This window comes from Gymnoscopelus braueri (assembly GCF_963280865.1).
Source record: "Gymnoscopelus braueri genome assembly, chromosome: 17".
Lineage (NCBI taxonomy): Eukaryota > Metazoa > Chordata > Actinopteri > Myctophiformes > Myctophidae > Gymnoscopelus > Gymnoscopelus braueri.
The window spans coordinates 6,935,245-6,953,072 of record NC_137617.1 but is presented as its reverse complement, the minus strand read 5'-3'; the positions used below and the strand labels follow the sequence as shown (position 1 = coordinate 6,953,072).

The following is a 17,828-nucleotide window of genomic DNA, read 5'->3' as shown; positions in this document are numbered from 1 at the left end:
CGTTCGTTCGTTCGTTCGTTCGTTCGTTCGTTCGTTCGTTCGTTCGTTCGTTCGTTCGTTCGTTCGTTCGTTCGTTCGTTCGTTCGTTCGTGTAGGGCTACACAGGCAATTGGGACATCAGCCAAGAAGTGGTATCATCATCCAGTTCAATGAGGCCGCTGACTCCATGTGGTGATTTGAAGATTGGGCATTCATCGATAATATGTTCAACAGTCTGTGGTTTTCCGCATTCACAGAGATCAGTGACAGACACTCCAATCATATGCAGGTAGATTTGGGTCTTTGCTACTCCAGACCGAAGTCTGTTGAGGTTGACCCAGGCATTCCGTGGTAGGTCACACCCAGGTGGGTTGGTTGAAGGAGAGTTGATGAACTTCCTCAACGTGGATGTTGACTTGGACCATTGCTTGTTCCAGCAGTCAAGGATCCATCCAGGGTGTGGAGGGCTCGTGGTAAGGAGTCTCCTAGCTTCGGTGGAGAAGTGTTTGCGTTTGAGTCTCTGGTGGCCATATTCAGCAGGCGGGGGAATCAGGCTTGTTGGCTCATCTGCACACTTGCAGGCCAGCTTCAAGGTCAGGAAGTTTCGACGGAGCTCTGGAGGTGGAATGCCAGACAGTATGGGGAGGAACTCGACAGGGGTTGATGGTAAGGCACCACTAATTAGCCTCATGGCGGTGTTCAGCACAACATCAATAGAGGCTGTATGGCTGCTGTGACTCCATGCAGGGGCGGCATACTCAGCCGTAGAGTATGCCAGGGCAAGGGTAGAGGTGCGCAGGGTGGTGAAGTTTGCACCCCACCCAGTGCCAGCCAGTCTCTTCAGGAGGTTTACACGGGCAGCGGTCTTGGCAGCAACTTGTTGAATGTGTGGCTTGAAAGTGAGGCTACGGTCAAGTGTGACACCAAGGTATTTGGGGTTGGGGTCATGCCTGACGTTGGTGCCATCGAGTGTAATGTTCAGCATGGTATTGGCACATCTATTGGCAAGATGGAACACAGAGCATACTGTCTTGGGCAGGCTTAGATTGAGGTGCCATTTGTGGAAGTACCCGCTCAGTAGTGAGAGATCTTTTCCTAGGGCATTCTCAACCACACTAAAAGCTTTGTCACCAAATCCAATGGCTGAGTCGTCGGCATATGTGTATTGCGAGCACTCTCCAACAGGCATGTCAGCGGTGTAGATGTTAAAAAGTGTTGGGGCAAGAACAGAGCCTTGGGGGAGCCCGTTCCTCAGTCTCTTTTTCTTACTGCGTTGGCCATTTGAGGTTTCCAGTACAAAGGTACGGTCCTGTATAAGCAGCATGATGAACTTCACGAGCTTAACATCGGGCAGAGTCTTCAGGAGCTTGAGGTAGAGGCCCCTGTGCCAGACTGTGTCATACGCCGCAGTGAGATCGATGAAGACTGATCCAAACTTTTCTTTCCTCTGGAAGGCGCTTTCGATGTCATGAACTAGCCGGGTCACTTGATCTGTTGTTGATCGACCCTTACGGAAACCAGCTTGGGTGTGGGGAAAGTTCTCTTCAATGATGTTGTTTATTCTTGATAGAATGACCCTCTCAAGCAGTTTGTAAAGATGTGACAGAAGTGATATTGGGCGGTAGTTCTTTGGTTCATCTGGTGTCTTATTTGGCTTGAGTATGGCCAGCACCTTAGCCTGCTTCCATTTGGATGGTATGGTCAGGTTTTCCAAGCAGTTGGAGAGGAAAAGTTGGACCCAGGTCAATGCCTCATGGCTCATGTTCTTGAGGAACTCTGTGTGGATGTTGTCGTTACCAGGAGCCTTATTTTCCTTAAGGGATTTCAAGGCTGCAACGATTTCTTCTGACAAAATGGGCTGGGAAAGGGGGCTGGGCTGAGGAACTGTTCTGGTGAGTTTCCTGATATCTGTGACTACTTCTCTGGTGAAGGCTTTTGCCTCAGATGAGCGGTCTTTCCATCTGCCGTTATCAGCAAGTACAGAGGCTATTGCATTTGCTGCTATGGGGCATGGTCTAGCTGGGCAGCTTCGCCCAGTTAACCGGTTGATCGTATTCCAGGCCTTACGACTAGAATGTGTGAAGTTGATGTTGTTAACTTCCTCCTCCCATCTAACCCTTCTCTTCTGCCCGAGAAGGTCCAGCAGTTGGTCACCATAGAGAGAGCGTTGGTCAATGTCGGTGGCATTCAGGTAGTCCTTGTACAGTTTCTCACAGTCTTTATCCCAGCAAGGTACATGTGGGTCCCTGCGGCCTCTTGGGATGGAGAGCTTAGCAGCCTTGTTGAGCAGGATGCAAAAGGCGTTGTAAGCTCCATTCACATTGGATGATGGGTCAGGTAGGCTTGCTGTTAATTTCCTGGTGAGTTCTGAAAACTTTGGCCAGTTAGCCTTCCTGAAATTCCATCTTCTTCTGTTGAGGCTAGAGATGGCTAACTTGATGTCACTGGAGATGATGATGGGCGAGTGACCAGATCTAGGGAACTTCTGTAGAACCATTCTGTTGCAGCGTCTGCTGATGTTGTTGGAGACAAAGGACAGATTGGGGCATGTCCAGGTGCCGTGTCTACCAGAATAAAAGGTTCTGGGGTCCTTGTTGTCGAAAAGCAGATGAAGGTTGTTACTTTCTGCCCAGTCGCTAGCAACAGAGCCATTTCTGTCAGTGTTCGAGTACCCCCATTTGATGTTTCTACAGTTAAAGTCACCGCAGACAAATGAGTTCACAGGGATGGTGGGGAGGAAGGATATATCCAACTCAGCAGGTGGTGGTTTGTAGATGTTGCAAAAGGTGGTGCCCAGAGCTTCCATGGTACACCATTCAATGGCAGAGTTGGCTGGAGATTGCTGGAGGGCTCTTGCATTTATTCCCTGTTTGGTGTAACAGGCAATGCCATGTTTGTTGTGACCTATGAAGCTGATGAGGTCGAAACCATCGATGAGTAGCTTATCTTCGGTGACACAGTGGGTCTCTTGTAGCAGCAGTATGTTCGCCTGATGTTGGTTGGCAATGTGCTGGACCAGCAGGTCTAATTTAGTAAAACACATTTTTGGGAAAAAATTACTCAAATCATGAAATCACATGCACCTTCCCACTAGGTCTAAGAAGAAATGCCACCCTTTTCACATATTTTCCTATTATAGCGCCACCAGGAGGCCACAATAACCTACCTGACCTGGCGGAGACCTGTGCTCCGAGGAGCACTTTTTCTAGTTTTCATAATCATTTTTATTGAGTGAGAAAGCACAGGTTATAACAAATCATATGTGTTTCTCTGAACAAACATTTCAAGTCGCAACAAGGGTTTTGTTTGTCAACATGATTTACCAAATAATATTTGGACAGTATTATATATACTATAGTAAACATTGAATTACTCAATTTTTTTTCTTACTTACAATCTTTCTCTTTCTCTCTTAATTGCGCATGCGTATATCTGCACATACACACACACACACACACACACACACACACACACACACACACACACACACACACACACACACACACACACACACACACACACACACACACACACAAAACCACAACAACACACTCATACTAGGTTCCTTAGGGTTTGAAATTGCTGGGTGACTCTGCAGATCCATTCCATCTACAAGGCCTCATAAATTGAACTCCATAGTTCATTAAATTGTCATTAGTGTTTTCCAGGTTTGGAATGAATGTGCTTCTTTATTTGTCCAACTTTGCAGTTTTTATAATATGGATGAAAAAATGATTTGCCCTTCTGTTAATCTTATTTCCCGTATATTTTGAAAGAGACAAATTATAGATCACATCTATGCACTTAATAAAAACCTCTCAATTTGCTCCGTCTTCCTAACTTTCTCACAGTACCAGAAGGCATGTACGAGGGAGTCCCTTTGTGTGACACATTTTAAACATCTATCAGAGGACGTAGAATCAAATGTATCTCTAGTACCCATGTGAAAAAATTGGGGCAGAGGTTCTGCTCTGGCATCCAGGGAGTGTGTGTGCACAGTTTCGCTGCGATCAAGCCAACGGTGCCAGAGATTAGCTGTACACAAAATGACAGAATGACGGACGGACACACGGACACACGGACACACAGACACACGGATGGACGGACGGACGGACAGGGGGTAAAACATACTCTCGCCATGCCTTTCGGCCTGGCGCAGACAATATTTTTTTTGGGTGAACTCCTCCTTTAAAGTGTTAAACAGTGCTATCAAAGCTACTCATCTAGCAAATACACTATTCCCAACTGTAAACACAACAACAAACATAGCAGCAGCCCCTTATAGTCAATTAGAGTAATAGTTAATAATACTATGGTGTTAATGAAGCAGTATTTTTTTTTTAAAGGTGTAGGTTGAATCTTGTGCATCTGAAGCATGAATAACATTGTAAGGTTGAACAATTGTTAATTGTTGAACAATCAAGAAGTTTAACTATTGACTTGTTTCTAACACCAGAAGGGGTAATGTAGGCTACTTTACTTCATTAACTGACCAAATCTGTATTTTAGTAAATATTGTTGACAAGAAAACATATTAATAATTACAAATAATTAGTATTTAAAAAATATATTTCCAGTATTGTACTTTTACATGAACCAGTGATTTATTTAGATGAAACAGAACAGTGTACATTCATATGTGGGATTTCTGAGACAAACAGAGATTTAAGAAAGGAAGAATTCACCAGCATTACAGCAACTTACCAACTATCAGCTGGATGATATAGTGTATTGGTCACTGTCAGGCTCTAGTTTAGATACATTTTCTTCTGTTCTTAAATCTGACTCATTTACTATATACAACATATAGAAATATATATATATGATAAAATAAAAAAATCACCTGTACAACAGAAAGTTTTAACTGATTCGAAAGATTCAATGTACACTGCAAAGAACCAACAATGCACATGACTAGTTGTGAGCTTGTAGATCTGCTGACACTGGCCTGCAACAAAGTATAAATCAATCCTAAAGTTTAATCTATGAGACATCTTCATCTCTCACACTCATCACATCAGTGTCTGCCTGGCTGGGAGCTATACTCATGGTGTCATATCCTGAAGAGGGCGCTATTGGTCCAAAATGTGTAGTCAGCCAATCAGAGACTTTGGCAGGTGACCAGCAGTATGTTTCACTCACTGGAACAGAAGACAACAGACAGCAAGACATTTACAATGATAATAAAAATGTCTCTCGAACTACAATGTCATTTTGACAAAGTTCCCAAAAGTTCATCATCTCTTCAGAGCACACTACAGATCATTCTCTCCCAGTTTCATGAAAATGCACCCATCTATTCTTGTTATTTTATGCACACATGCACATTGTAATACATGATTTATGTCCACATAAGAGGATAAAGGTAAGACTCACTACTTGGTTCTTGTGGCTCCATCATCACAAACTTCAACATCCTCTCTATCACCTCCTCCTCTCTCTTCTTCTATTCTTCTGGTGTTAAAGTTCTCCTTCCTGTCAGTCTTTCAAACAGGGTCATCGGTCGTGTCTCCTTGTCACAATATCGACAGGTAAGAGAGGGACAATTCACAGACAACAACATAATAGTGTTTGTATGCATTTTTGTGTGAATTTGTTATGCTATGTTGATGAATTGAATACATAGGCCCACAATGGAAACAAGTCCCCAGGACCTTTTTGTGTTATCCTTTTAGCCTAAATGTCTTACTGTACCTCTGTGCTGTTTGTGTTTACATTTCTGACTAATAAAGTATTCAATTAGCCAAAACATAATAATAGTTACATAAAAAGAAACATCAACTAAATGTAATGTAATATTAATAAAGAAAAAGGAAAACATATTACTGTTCTTATAATGATCATGTATGATGGATAAATAACATCAATAATGATACAAAATAAATCTGTTACAATGATCATGTGCTGTATGAAAAAAATACAAGGTAAAGAAATAATAATTAAATTGTGTTTGACTTAAGTCAAATTAAGTTTAATCTATGAAACATCTTCCTCTCTCTCACTTACATCAGTGTCTGCCAGGCTGGAAACTTCACTCATTGTGTCAAATTCTGAAGAGTGTGTTCCACCACTCACTGGAACAGAAGACAACAGACAGCAAGACATTTACAATGATAATATGAACCATGTCATTTTGACCTTGACCTCTTCCACACAAAAGTGTATCTTTTCAGGGCAACCTGATCATTACCTACAAGTTAAATGAAAATACACCCATCCATTCTTATGTAATTTGTATACACACACACACACACACACACACACACACACACACACACACACACACACACACACACACACACACACACACACACACACACACACACACACACACACACACACACACAAATGACCAATAAAAAGTATTAATGATCTTGTGAGTAAATATTAATAATAACTACCCATTTAAACGGTTATATTTGTTTCCATTTCCTGAAAAGTAACAGTATTGAACATAGGATTGAACAGGATATTGATACTCACTGCTTGGAGGAAGCCAGTGACATTTACAATGATAACTAGAAAAAGTGATCCTCGGAGCACAGGTCTCCGCCAGGTCAGGTACGTTATTGTGGCCTCCTGGTGGCGCTATAATAGGCCAATATGAAAAGGGTGCCATTTCTTCTTAGGCCTTTCACAGCAATCGGACACCGCATTCATGATTTGAGGCATTTTATTCCAAAAATGTGTTTTGCTAAATTAGACCTGCTGGTGGCGCTATAACAGGCCAATGTGAAATGGGTGGCATTTCTTTCTCGGCCTAGTGGGAATGTGCGTGTGAAATTTCACGGAAATTGCAAGCTGTGTTCATGATTTGAGGCATTTTGTTCAAAACGGACCAATCCTGCAAACTTTCGAATTCAACCTTAGCCAATCAGGATGGAATATGGGACAGATCCGGGTTGATCACATGACTATAGAGATACTGTGTATGTACCAATTTGCATGACGTTTGGATAAAATCTGTAGGAGTAATGTCAAAAAATGGGTTTTGCACAAATCGGCCTCCTGGTGGCGCTATAACAGGCCCATGTGAAACATTTGGGGCAGAGGTTCTGAATTGGAATCGAGGGAGTGTGTGTGCACAGTTTTGCAGCGAGTGTCCCAACGATGCCGGAGATTAGCTGGTAACACACGGACAGGACACACACACGGACGGACGGAAAGGGGGTAAAACATACTCTCTCGCCATGCCTTTCGGCCTGACGGAGACAATAAAAACACACCTGGATGTGAAAACCCTGCAGCCCAGCACAACATCTCTACATGTCTCTGTTCCTCACATATGAACCATGATGTCATTTTGACCTTTGACCTCTTAAACACAAAAATTCATCATCTCGCACGCACGCACACACACAAAAACAAAAAAAACACACACACACACACACACACACACACACTTACAAAATCATCGCTGTCGATCAGAAGCTGTATCTCTGTATTCTGACTTTTTATGTTATTAGTGAAAATAGTCTGTCTGTGGGTTTTAGAAATATTGATCCAATGAAAGTATTAACAAGAGCTTTGGTTGTACAAATACAACCAAATGAACCCTCACGGGTCCATTTGGTTTCATTTGTACACTCTCAGAGTTAAATGAACACTGATGATTTTACTGTGTAGATGGGGTTCCAGAGATAAAAAATGCCATCAAACAGACAGTGGTCTAATGCATATCAATATGTGGCTCCTTGAAGTTAAAATGGTTGAGAATCACTGCTATAGCTATAATAATCTTCCCTTCTGGGGGTCCCTGCCATATCTTTTCAAATGGGGGTCCACAGACTAATATCTATAGTTTTGGGGGTCCTTGACATGAAAAGTTTGAGAACCACATGCTAGTACAGTCATGGTTTGCATTAAAGATTATAGACATGATGAGAATCTACATGTGTTGGACTCCATGTTCATTTGAAAATGAACATCTGTGTGTTTTGATCACTGACAGTTCATTGATCACATGATCAATGAACATTCATGACAGCAGATACTTTTACATTATCTTCAGAAAACATATTTGATCACTTTACTGTTTACTTACTTTGAGTGAAGTCATTCATTATAACATCACATTCATATAATATTACTCACCTTGAATGGAGTTCGTTTAAACACATTCTGCTGCAGTATGTTATCTCCAGCTCTGCTCCTCTGAGCCTGTTCTCCACCAACCAACATCACCTTCACATCTGGTAGACTCTGATGTTCTCCTGACACACGCACGCACGCGCAAACACACACACAAACACACACACACACACACACACACACACACACACACACACACACACACACACACACACACACACACACACACACACACACACACACACACACACACACACACACACACACACACACACACACTAGTTCACTTTACACTGATATAGGAGTTATTACATGCATGTATAACAATTCTGACTAAACTGACCACAGAACAGTACAAATAATGTATCAATAATTTGAAGTTATAAGGAATATTATGTGATACATTATGCAAATGATAGAACATACATAAATTAAGTCACCAATGTGTCAATCTGTTGGTCATTAGATCAGTTTAATGGAGGAAGAAGTACTCAGATTTTTTACTTGAGTAAAAGTAGAAATACCACAGTGTACAATACTGTTAAAAGTAAAAGTAAAATGACTCATTATGCAAAATGGCCCATATCAGAATAGTAAATATTAGTTTATTGCATTATAATTAAAGATGCTTTAATGTGTGTCTGTTAAAGGAGGAGATTATTTTAACTACTTTAATACTGCTACCCCTCATCATTATACTGTAGTCCTATCTTATCTTCATCTAATAATGCTCCTAATGTACGTATTGCTTATAATTTATTATTCATCCCAATTTGCATACAGTACTTGAGTAAATGTACTTAGTTACTTTCGACCAAAGGATCCGTTATAACAGGGGTCTTCAACGTTTTTTAGGCCAAGGACCCCTTAGCTGATAGAGAAATGAAGCAGGGACCCCCAATACATGATACAATTATGCTGCAGATTAAACCTTTTCATAGATATCATAGATAGCTTCATAGATTAGTTTGACGGCACTATCATCAATGTTGTGTAAATGAATGTTTGTTTATACATTATCTTATCTATTAATATGTTGGATTCATGTTAATGTGTATTTTCAGACATTTAACCATTTAAACCCTCAATACTGAGTAAACTTGACCTGTGACTCTGTACTTGGTCTCCTCTTTTTTCCCCCTCTGTCTACACCAAACCTCTTTGTCTAAAATAGCCGATCTACAAGCTTGTAGATCTGCTGTTTTTGGCTAATGTTCCCCTCAGAATAGGGATGCTAGGGTTCAAGTGGTTAGTGTAATTTTTTTTCCAATAACAGAAAAATTTGGCGGCCCCCCTATAGTAACTCTGAGGACCCCCTAGGGGTTCCGGACCCCCTGTTGAAGACCCATGCGTTATAACATTACGTTTATTTGTGCAGCATCTTTTTATATAGAATGTGGCGCAATATTGAGAATATATATTATTAATAAATATAAAAATGGTCATGGACAGAGACTGACACACACGCACGCACGCACACATGGTCGCACTGTCGTACGCACACACCTACGCACAAACGCACACACACACACACACACACACACACACACACACACACACACACACACACACACACACACACACACACACACACACACACACACACACACACACACACACACACACACACAGATAAACATCACCTTCAAACAGAGCTTTCAGAGCAGTTCTTTGTCTCTGTGTCTTGGTCAGGAATGTCTGGACATGTTCCTCTGTGATCTTCTTCCTCTCTGACAACGTCTCTGAAACATCTCCATCATCTTCATAGTGTCCACCTCTGTTTCCTGTCACCATCTCCTCTATCTTCCACAGCAACTCTGTGACCTGAGTGTCATCTGTCTTCTGATTGTTGAAGACATGATACCTGTTCCCACATTTGTCAACAAGCCAGCGGAGGTCTTCTCCTTCAGCCTCAATGTGCTGCTCAATGCTTCTGTCTCCCAGACAGTCTCCATAGTTGAACAGTACTATAGCATGACTCCACACGCTCTGTGACAGAGGTGTCATGTGTTCCTCTAATGCTACTCTCTGTGCTTTGGTGAATGCTCTATCAAGAGGAACCGTCACAAGAACAGCATGTGGTCCAGGAGGACAGAGAGACACACTGTTCTGGATCTCCAGTTTGTCCATCTCTGAGGTGTCCTGTAGTGGACTGTTGTAGTACCAGCCTGGTGAGTCCACCACTGTCACATGTCTCCCTGATACTTCACCATGTCTCACCTCACACTGCACTGACCTCTGATCTGACTGACTAACTTTAAAACCACTTCCTCCCAGAATGGTGTTTCCTGCTGAACTCTTCCCAGACCGACACCTTCCCAACAACACAATCCTGAGGTCAGTCAGTCCTGTCAGAGAAAAAGATTGTTTACTTTCACTTTGACAGCTTCTTTTTAACCACCTAAGACATTTAATTATTTCACAATTCATCACACAACAAATAGTGAAAATAGCAGATCTATAAGCTCACAACACAATGTGTTGTGAGCTTGTAGATTTGTACGGAAATGATCACCTACAGCATAACAAAATGCGCAAATTAGGCATGCCAGGATTGATATGATAAGAAACAAGGCCAAAATGTCCAGGTCTATATGTTGTTCTTAATATCTAATTATGAAATTGCTGAACATATTAACAGCAGAAAGGTGTGTTCAGTGTACAGTTCAGAACAAATATCCAGCAGGAGACATAGAATAATAATAATGTACATTACTACGTAGACTAGACCCATGTAACTGTGTGTGTGTGTGTGTGTGTGTGTGTGTGTGTGTGTGTGTGTGTGTGTGTGTGCGTGTGCGTGTGCGCGCGCGTGCGCGTGCGTGCGTGCGTGTGTGTGTGTGTGTGTGTGAGCAGGACTGATCAGCTTCATCTATCTAGTACACACTGCCAGTAGAACCAGGAAGTACCTCCATTTATTTTCACATATCTCATTGTCGGGTGGAAACCTTGTATGTCCAAAACCATTACTTGTCATCAGTTTTAGTTTGTAGTTTTAGTCATAGTCTTTTGAATAAAATTCCATTTAGTTTTAGTCATATTTAAGTCATTTGAAATGTTTTAGTTTTAGTCTAGTTTTAGTTTTAGTATCATAGGATTTTAGTTAACTAGATCTACAGTTAATTTAGACGACAAAAATATGTATTTTAGTGGGCTGTGATAGCGTTGTAATGCCTGATTTATACTTAGCTTTGTGCCGAAAATAGCCGATTTACAAGCTCACAACAAGTCTGTGACGTGTTGTGAGCTTGTAGAATGACATAATAAAATGACATGAAAGAACACCAGTCCCTCCATCTAACATTGTAGTCTTTTTATTTATTTATTTTGTTGACGAAATTGTAAATATATTTGGTCCTAGTTTTAGTCATTATAGCTTAGTTTTTATTTAATGTTTTTTTTTCTTTTTTCGTCAGTGTAAAAGGTAGTGGATGAACATTTTTCGTCATAGTTTTAGTCGACAAAATGAACACTGCTTGATATGAAATAGAAAAAACAGCCTGTGTTCCAATGTATTTACTGTAATGTAATTATTATTTAGTCACAAGCTCTTGTTAACCGGGAACGCATCTGTCATTTTAAGATTTCTTTGGCTATTCAAAAATAGCACAGAGTGCCGCACTATGAGCTTTTATATCTTATTTTTATTTTATTTTTTTGTGAACATTAAAGTTGTGCAAATCTTTGAATATATATACATATTTTTAAAGCAAACATTCTCATATCTTTGCTTCAGTGAATTCTACACGTGTCTTCTAAATCCTAACAGTTTTTTTTTCTTTTACTTATGTTGCTATATATCAGTGGTTCTCAAACTTTTTTCATGTCAAGGACCAACCAAAATAATATGTATTTGTCTGCGGACCCACCCACCCACCCCCCCATCTCAAAATAATTTGTTCCAGGGACCCCCAGAAGAAAAGATTTGAGTTAAAAATGTATATTCAAAGATTTGCAAAAATGTTCGTGATTTTTCAAAAAATTGCAGATCTAAAAGCTCATATAAAAAGTTGAATTATAGAGATATGAGGTTTCTGCCCAACAGTAGCAATATGTTGCACGCACGCACGCACGCACGCACGCACGCACGCACGCACGCACGCACGCACACACACACACACACACACACACACACACACACACACACACACACACACACACACACACACACACACACACACACACACACACACACACACACACACACACACACAAAATAATTATTAAAGTAAAACAAAACATACCAGTATCTTTTGGAAGTCCAATTGTTTGTTTCTGAGCGTCTGCCCTCCTTTGTTCTGCTCTTCTGCTGATAGTTCTCTCCATCTCCTTCAGTTCCTCTGAGACGTGTTTTTCTGTCTCATAGTGACAACCATTACTAGTCACCATCTGATCTATCTTCTCCATCAGCTCTGTGACCTGACTTCTATCTCCTCTGTCACTAATGTTAAGAACATGGAAGCGGCCTTCACATTTCTCTGTAAGATGTCTTAAGCTATGGCTAGATCTAATAAGATCTCTCACAGGTCTCATTTTGTTTTTATCAGCTACAGTGAACACCACAATAGTGTGTTTCCACACTCGGTCACTGAGGAGAAGACTCAAATGCTCCTCTGCTGACATCCCTGTTCCTTCATATGTCTTGTCCAATGGCATCACTAGGACAAAGGCATGGGGTCCTCCTGTAGGACACAGATTCACACTCTGTTTGATTACTAACTGAGTCAGTTTTGGGGTCAGATCTAGGGGTAAATCACTCCTCCATCCTGGAGTGTCGACCACAGTGACCTGTCTACCAGACACTACCTCTTGTCTCATGACACTCTTGACTGTTCTTCTGTTTGTTTCAAAAACATCTCTGCCCAGGATGATGTTTCCTACTGAACTCTTTCCAATGGGTTTATCTCCATGACTCCTTCCCCCGATCAGAACAATTCTCAGTTCTGTTGGTTCGCTGTTCTTCCCTGGTTGGTAAAATAAATATAATATTAATAAAGATCACAGATGTAACTAAACCCGTGTCATTTTGCTGGTTTCATGTGTTTTAATAGAACTCACCTCTGATGGAAGCTGAGGTTCCACTGGCCATCCTGTCTACAGCTGTTGTTTGAACTGTAAAACAGTAACATACAGTAAGTCACAATAATCTGCTGTTATTATAGTTTTGTTGTCATTACTGTTATATCACACATTTGACAATATAATGAATACTATTTGACCAGTGGTTCTCAAAGTGGGGTCCAGGGACCCATTGGGTTCCTTGAGAGGTTCTAAATGGACCCTTAGGTCTGTAACTCTGAGAGTGTACAAATGGAACCAAATGGACCCTTGTGGGTCCATTTGGTTCCATTTGTACTCTCTCAGGGTTATAAGGGTCCTTAACATTAAAACGTTTGATAACACATTGGTTCTCAAACTTGTTCTGGCTCAGGACACCCCTGTAAATAACTTTTTCATCCAAGGCACCCCTGAATTACATTGTTACTTTAGAGCACCTTACTGTACATTTATGAGATATTACAGTATATAATAAAGTACACAAATATGTAAATCTTTCCCCATAAGATACAGTATGTCACGAGGTGAACTTGAGAGATTAGGACAGATTGTAAACAACTTTATTTAACTTTGTTTAACCACTTGAACCCCAGCATCCCTATTCTGGGTGGAACATTCACCAAAAATAGCCAATCTACAAGCTCACAACGCGTCCCGCTCCCAACGGGATGCTTTGTGAGCTTGTAGATCGGCTATTTTTGGCAAAGAGATTTGATGTAGATCAAAAAAGAATGCACAAAGTACAGTGAAACTCAGGTCCGTTTTAAGTAAGTACAGAGCAGTGTTAGGCAACAGGCCTAAATTTGCAACCAAACTGGAGATCCTTTTAATTAAAACGTTTGAGAAGCACTTTACCATCATGTCAAAATAGAGAATTTACTGTAAGAATGTTTTTATCAATGTTAGGAGTGCTTCACAGGCATGTGTTTCATAAAGTCTCTCTCCATATCTAAATAGAGACCTTAGAGCTCCTATTCAATGAAAGAGCTTGTTTATCTCTGTTCAAAAGGGAGTCTGTCTGTCTGTCTCCCCAGGTGTTCTTTTTTTTGTACTTAATCCATTAAGACTGGGAACGCATCTGTGTCATTTTAAGATTTCTTTGGGTTTTCAACAATAGCAGATATACAAGGTCTCTGAGCTTAGATCTTCAATATATTGAAAAATCGCTGAAGATTTGTGCAAATCTTTCAATATATATGTTTTAAAGCAAACATTTTTAACTCCGATCTGTGCTTCTGGGGGTCCCTGGAACAACATATTTTAAGATGGGGGTCCGTGGCCAAGTACATATCAATTTGGGGGTCTTTTACGTGGAAAAGTTGGCGCAACACCGCATATAGCAACATACTGTTAGGATTTAGAAAACATGTTTAGATATGTATTTGGCCGCGGACCCCCATCTCAAAATGTTTTGTTCCAGGGACCCCCCAGAAACAAAGATTTGAGTTACAAATGTTCACTTTAAAAATATATATATATTCAAAGATTTGCACACATTTTCAAGATCTTTAAAAAATTGCAGATCTACAAGCTCATAGCGCTGCACTCTGCACTATGAGCTTGTAGATCTGCTATTTTTGAATAGCCAAATATATCTACAATGACAATGATGTGTTCCTGGATTGAATGGGTTAATTAGCTAAACATCCTCATTCATTGGTGTGTCCTTCACTAAATGATTACCGCAAGTATTTCTATATGTACCTTTGATTAGAAATACTCTGTTACAAGTAAAAGTCCGGTAATCAAAATTTACTTGAGTAAAAGTACAAAAGTATTTTCATCAAAATATAAGTAATAAATAAGTTCAAAATGTATAAATAAATTATAAAAAATATTTTGAAAATATCAAAAGCTCACAATGCGTCGTGATGCGACACATTGTGAGCTTGTAGATCGTATATTTTCAAACGGCCGAAATGTATACAGGACTGAAGTGGTTAATGCATGTTTTGTGATAATAATCTAAATCAGCAAAGTAACCAGTAACTAAAGTTGTCAAATAATTGTAGTGGAGTAAAAGTACAATATTTGCCTCTGAGATGTAGTGGAGTAGAAGTAAAAGTATTGGAAATGGGAAATACTCCAGTAAAGTAAAAAATCCTCAAAAGTGTACTTAAGTACAGTACTTGAGTAAATGTACTTAGTTACTTTAAAACCACTGCCAAGCTGGCCCGTTGGGCTTCAGTTGCCGCGCTTGTCCACGGCGTGTGCGTTTCATCACTGAGCGTGTAACTTCCTCAAACAAAGCTGGCCTGTTGGGCTGCAGTTTAGTTTGTTGTCACTATGTATCAGTGCTGGTATGTCTTCTATCTTGTTGTTTAGCGAGCAGCCTGCATTGCAGTATGTTCTGGTCATGAACTTGACCGTTTGTTTTATGTTGTTTTAGTCCCTGTGTCCCTCTCCCTCAGGTTGTCTGTCTGTTGGCTGTGTGTGTGTGACTGGACCACGCAGAGAAGTGTGTCCGCGGGCATTAACTGTGCGTTTTGCCATTGAATGTCGCTGTGGGTTTAAATGTGTCTGTCTCTGTTTTGTCTCATTGATTTTAAGCACTATTGAATAGTGGGCTGATACTGCCGCTTGTGTTTCCAGGGCTTGGTGAAGAGGAACACAACGCTGCTGATTTGCCTGGGTGTAGTTTCACCTCCTGACCGTCAGCCCTGGTTTTGGGTTTAATTTTGGTCCTTTTATTATGTTGTGCGAAACCCCCGGTCGCCTATATCACGGTCTATTACCTGTGATAATAAGACATGTATTTTAATTAGTGCTGTCAAACGGTTATAATGTTTAATTGCGATTAATCTCATGCTTTGGAATAGTTAATCGGGCGATTAATCGCAAATAAGTAATCCGCTTTTTATCTGTTCACAATGTACCTAAGGGCGGATTCACACTATGGTCCCGGGTGCGCACCCTGGACCACTTGGTTGATGTAGTGATAGTGTGAACGTTGCGTATCGTTCCCCGAAACGGATCACCGTACCGTACCCGAGACCGCCTCCGGAGGTAATCTCGGATCCGGATCATGCGTACTCAGGTACGGAACGATGCAATGTGAAGCCATCCGTACCAACAGGAGGAAGTGGACTGCTAATCATATATCATTTATATATTTTTATAATGACACATTATTTTTTTTGGGTTATACCTTCTCATAGTTCTACTTGAATGTTGACAAGAAATAATAATCCCGCTAGTGTTTGAGTACCGCGAGCCGTGGAAAAACATAAACAAAAAACACATGTGTAATGAACGTGTATATAAGGATAAATATACTAAGGATTAGTCCGTGACGTCACTGCTAAAATACCAAGGATGCGTCCGTGACGCCAATATCATATTAACAGAGACAACGTTACATTTCGAGGTTTCAAAGACCAGTGCACACACTGCTTTGGTTGTGTATTGTTGATCTGTTGTTATTATAACTCAAGACAACGTCAGGAACACAGTCAAACTTTATTATTCACTCTACACTCTGACAAGTGACTTTCTTCTGTGAATGACATTCTGTATCTCCCAAAGCCCCATAGTCCACAGCGCCCCCATGAGGCACATATTTACCATTACTGTTAAATGAAATGGTCTCAAGTGCGGAAGAATCTTGGCCAATGTGAATACTGTCCAGCTGGGAGAGGCCAATCGTACTCGGGAACGGTTTGAATCAATCGGACCCAGTCTGAATCCGCCCTGAGAGGTATATTTTATACCCCTATTAACATGGGAGTGGAAAATATGCTTAGTATATACAAACGTATGTTTATTTATTATTGGAAATAAATGTTAAAAGCCAAAAGAAACCATCAAATGGTACTGCATTGGCATAAAAATAAGCTGCAGCAGATGGGTATTATGATCTGCTTAATTTACTAATAAGAGTACTGTAGTGTCCACCTTTATGCTTATCATTTTTTATCATATATATATTTTTTTACATTAACACTAAATGATGGACTTCATATACAGGATTCTACTAAATAAAACAAACATAAATTGAGCAGAGGATATTGTGGCCTCCCTGTTACACTGTAGCATTTAGCTCCCTATTGAAAGTAGCTGAAGAAATACATGTAATGCCTAATGAGTTGTGGGGTAACAACAGTAATGGTACTGTAACATCTACTGTACAATGACCATGGAAATCCACAACACATAACAGCAAAACATAATGGAGCATGCTCACAGACATATAGAGCTGTGTCATAAACTATGGATACTCCAAATGGCAAAAATAAATAAATATGCGATAAATTGCGATTAAAATAATTAATCGAGATTAAGCCTCAGCATCGACCCATTGTAGAGGTGCAATGTATATTGTTGTTGAACCACAGTCATTGTCATACAATTTTTAACCTATTGATGCATCACTGTTGCTATTCCCTTTTGTACATTGAATAAAAGTGAATTCTATTTTAGTGCCTTATCCACGTTATCTGCCGTATTAAGTACAACAAACTGTGTGAGGAGTTATAGTGTGTCCTCAGGTGTGTGTGTGTGTGTGTGTGTGTGTGTGTAGAAATAGAAAATAAGTAATTTTTTGGGTGAACTACTCCTTTACAGTAAGTACAAATGTAGCCTCTTGAAAGCGGTTTGTGTGACAAATCATGTATATCAGCACAGAGACCTTAGAGCTCCTATTCAATGAAAGAGCTTGTTTATCTCTGTTGAAAAGGGAGTCTGTCTGTCTCTCCCGGGAA

At 40.4% G+C, this 17,828-nt stretch overlaps 1 protein-coding gene across 1 annotated transcript in view; it reads right to left on the bottom strand.

The window, feature by feature from the left end:
* Positions 1-13,174, bottom strand: part of LOC308104046 (GTPase IMAP family member 8-like) — a 33,480-nt gene extending 20,306 nt beyond the window's left edge. The window contains exons 1-4 of the mRNA XM_080454304.1: positions 13,129-13,174; positions 12,315-13,034; positions 9,714-10,418; positions 8,074-8,192 (exon numbers count right to left, since the gene is read on the bottom strand). Of these exons, the coding sequence (XP_080310430.1) occupies positions 8,074-8,192; positions 9,714-10,418; positions 12,315-13,034; positions 13,129-13,159 (1,575 nt within the window). The 5' untranslated portion in view covers positions 13,160-13,174. The remainder of the gene's footprint in view (positions 1-8,073; positions 8,193-9,713; positions 10,419-12,314; positions 13,035-13,128) is intronic.
* Between the last annotated feature and the right edge of the window lie 4,654 nt (positions 13,175-17,828).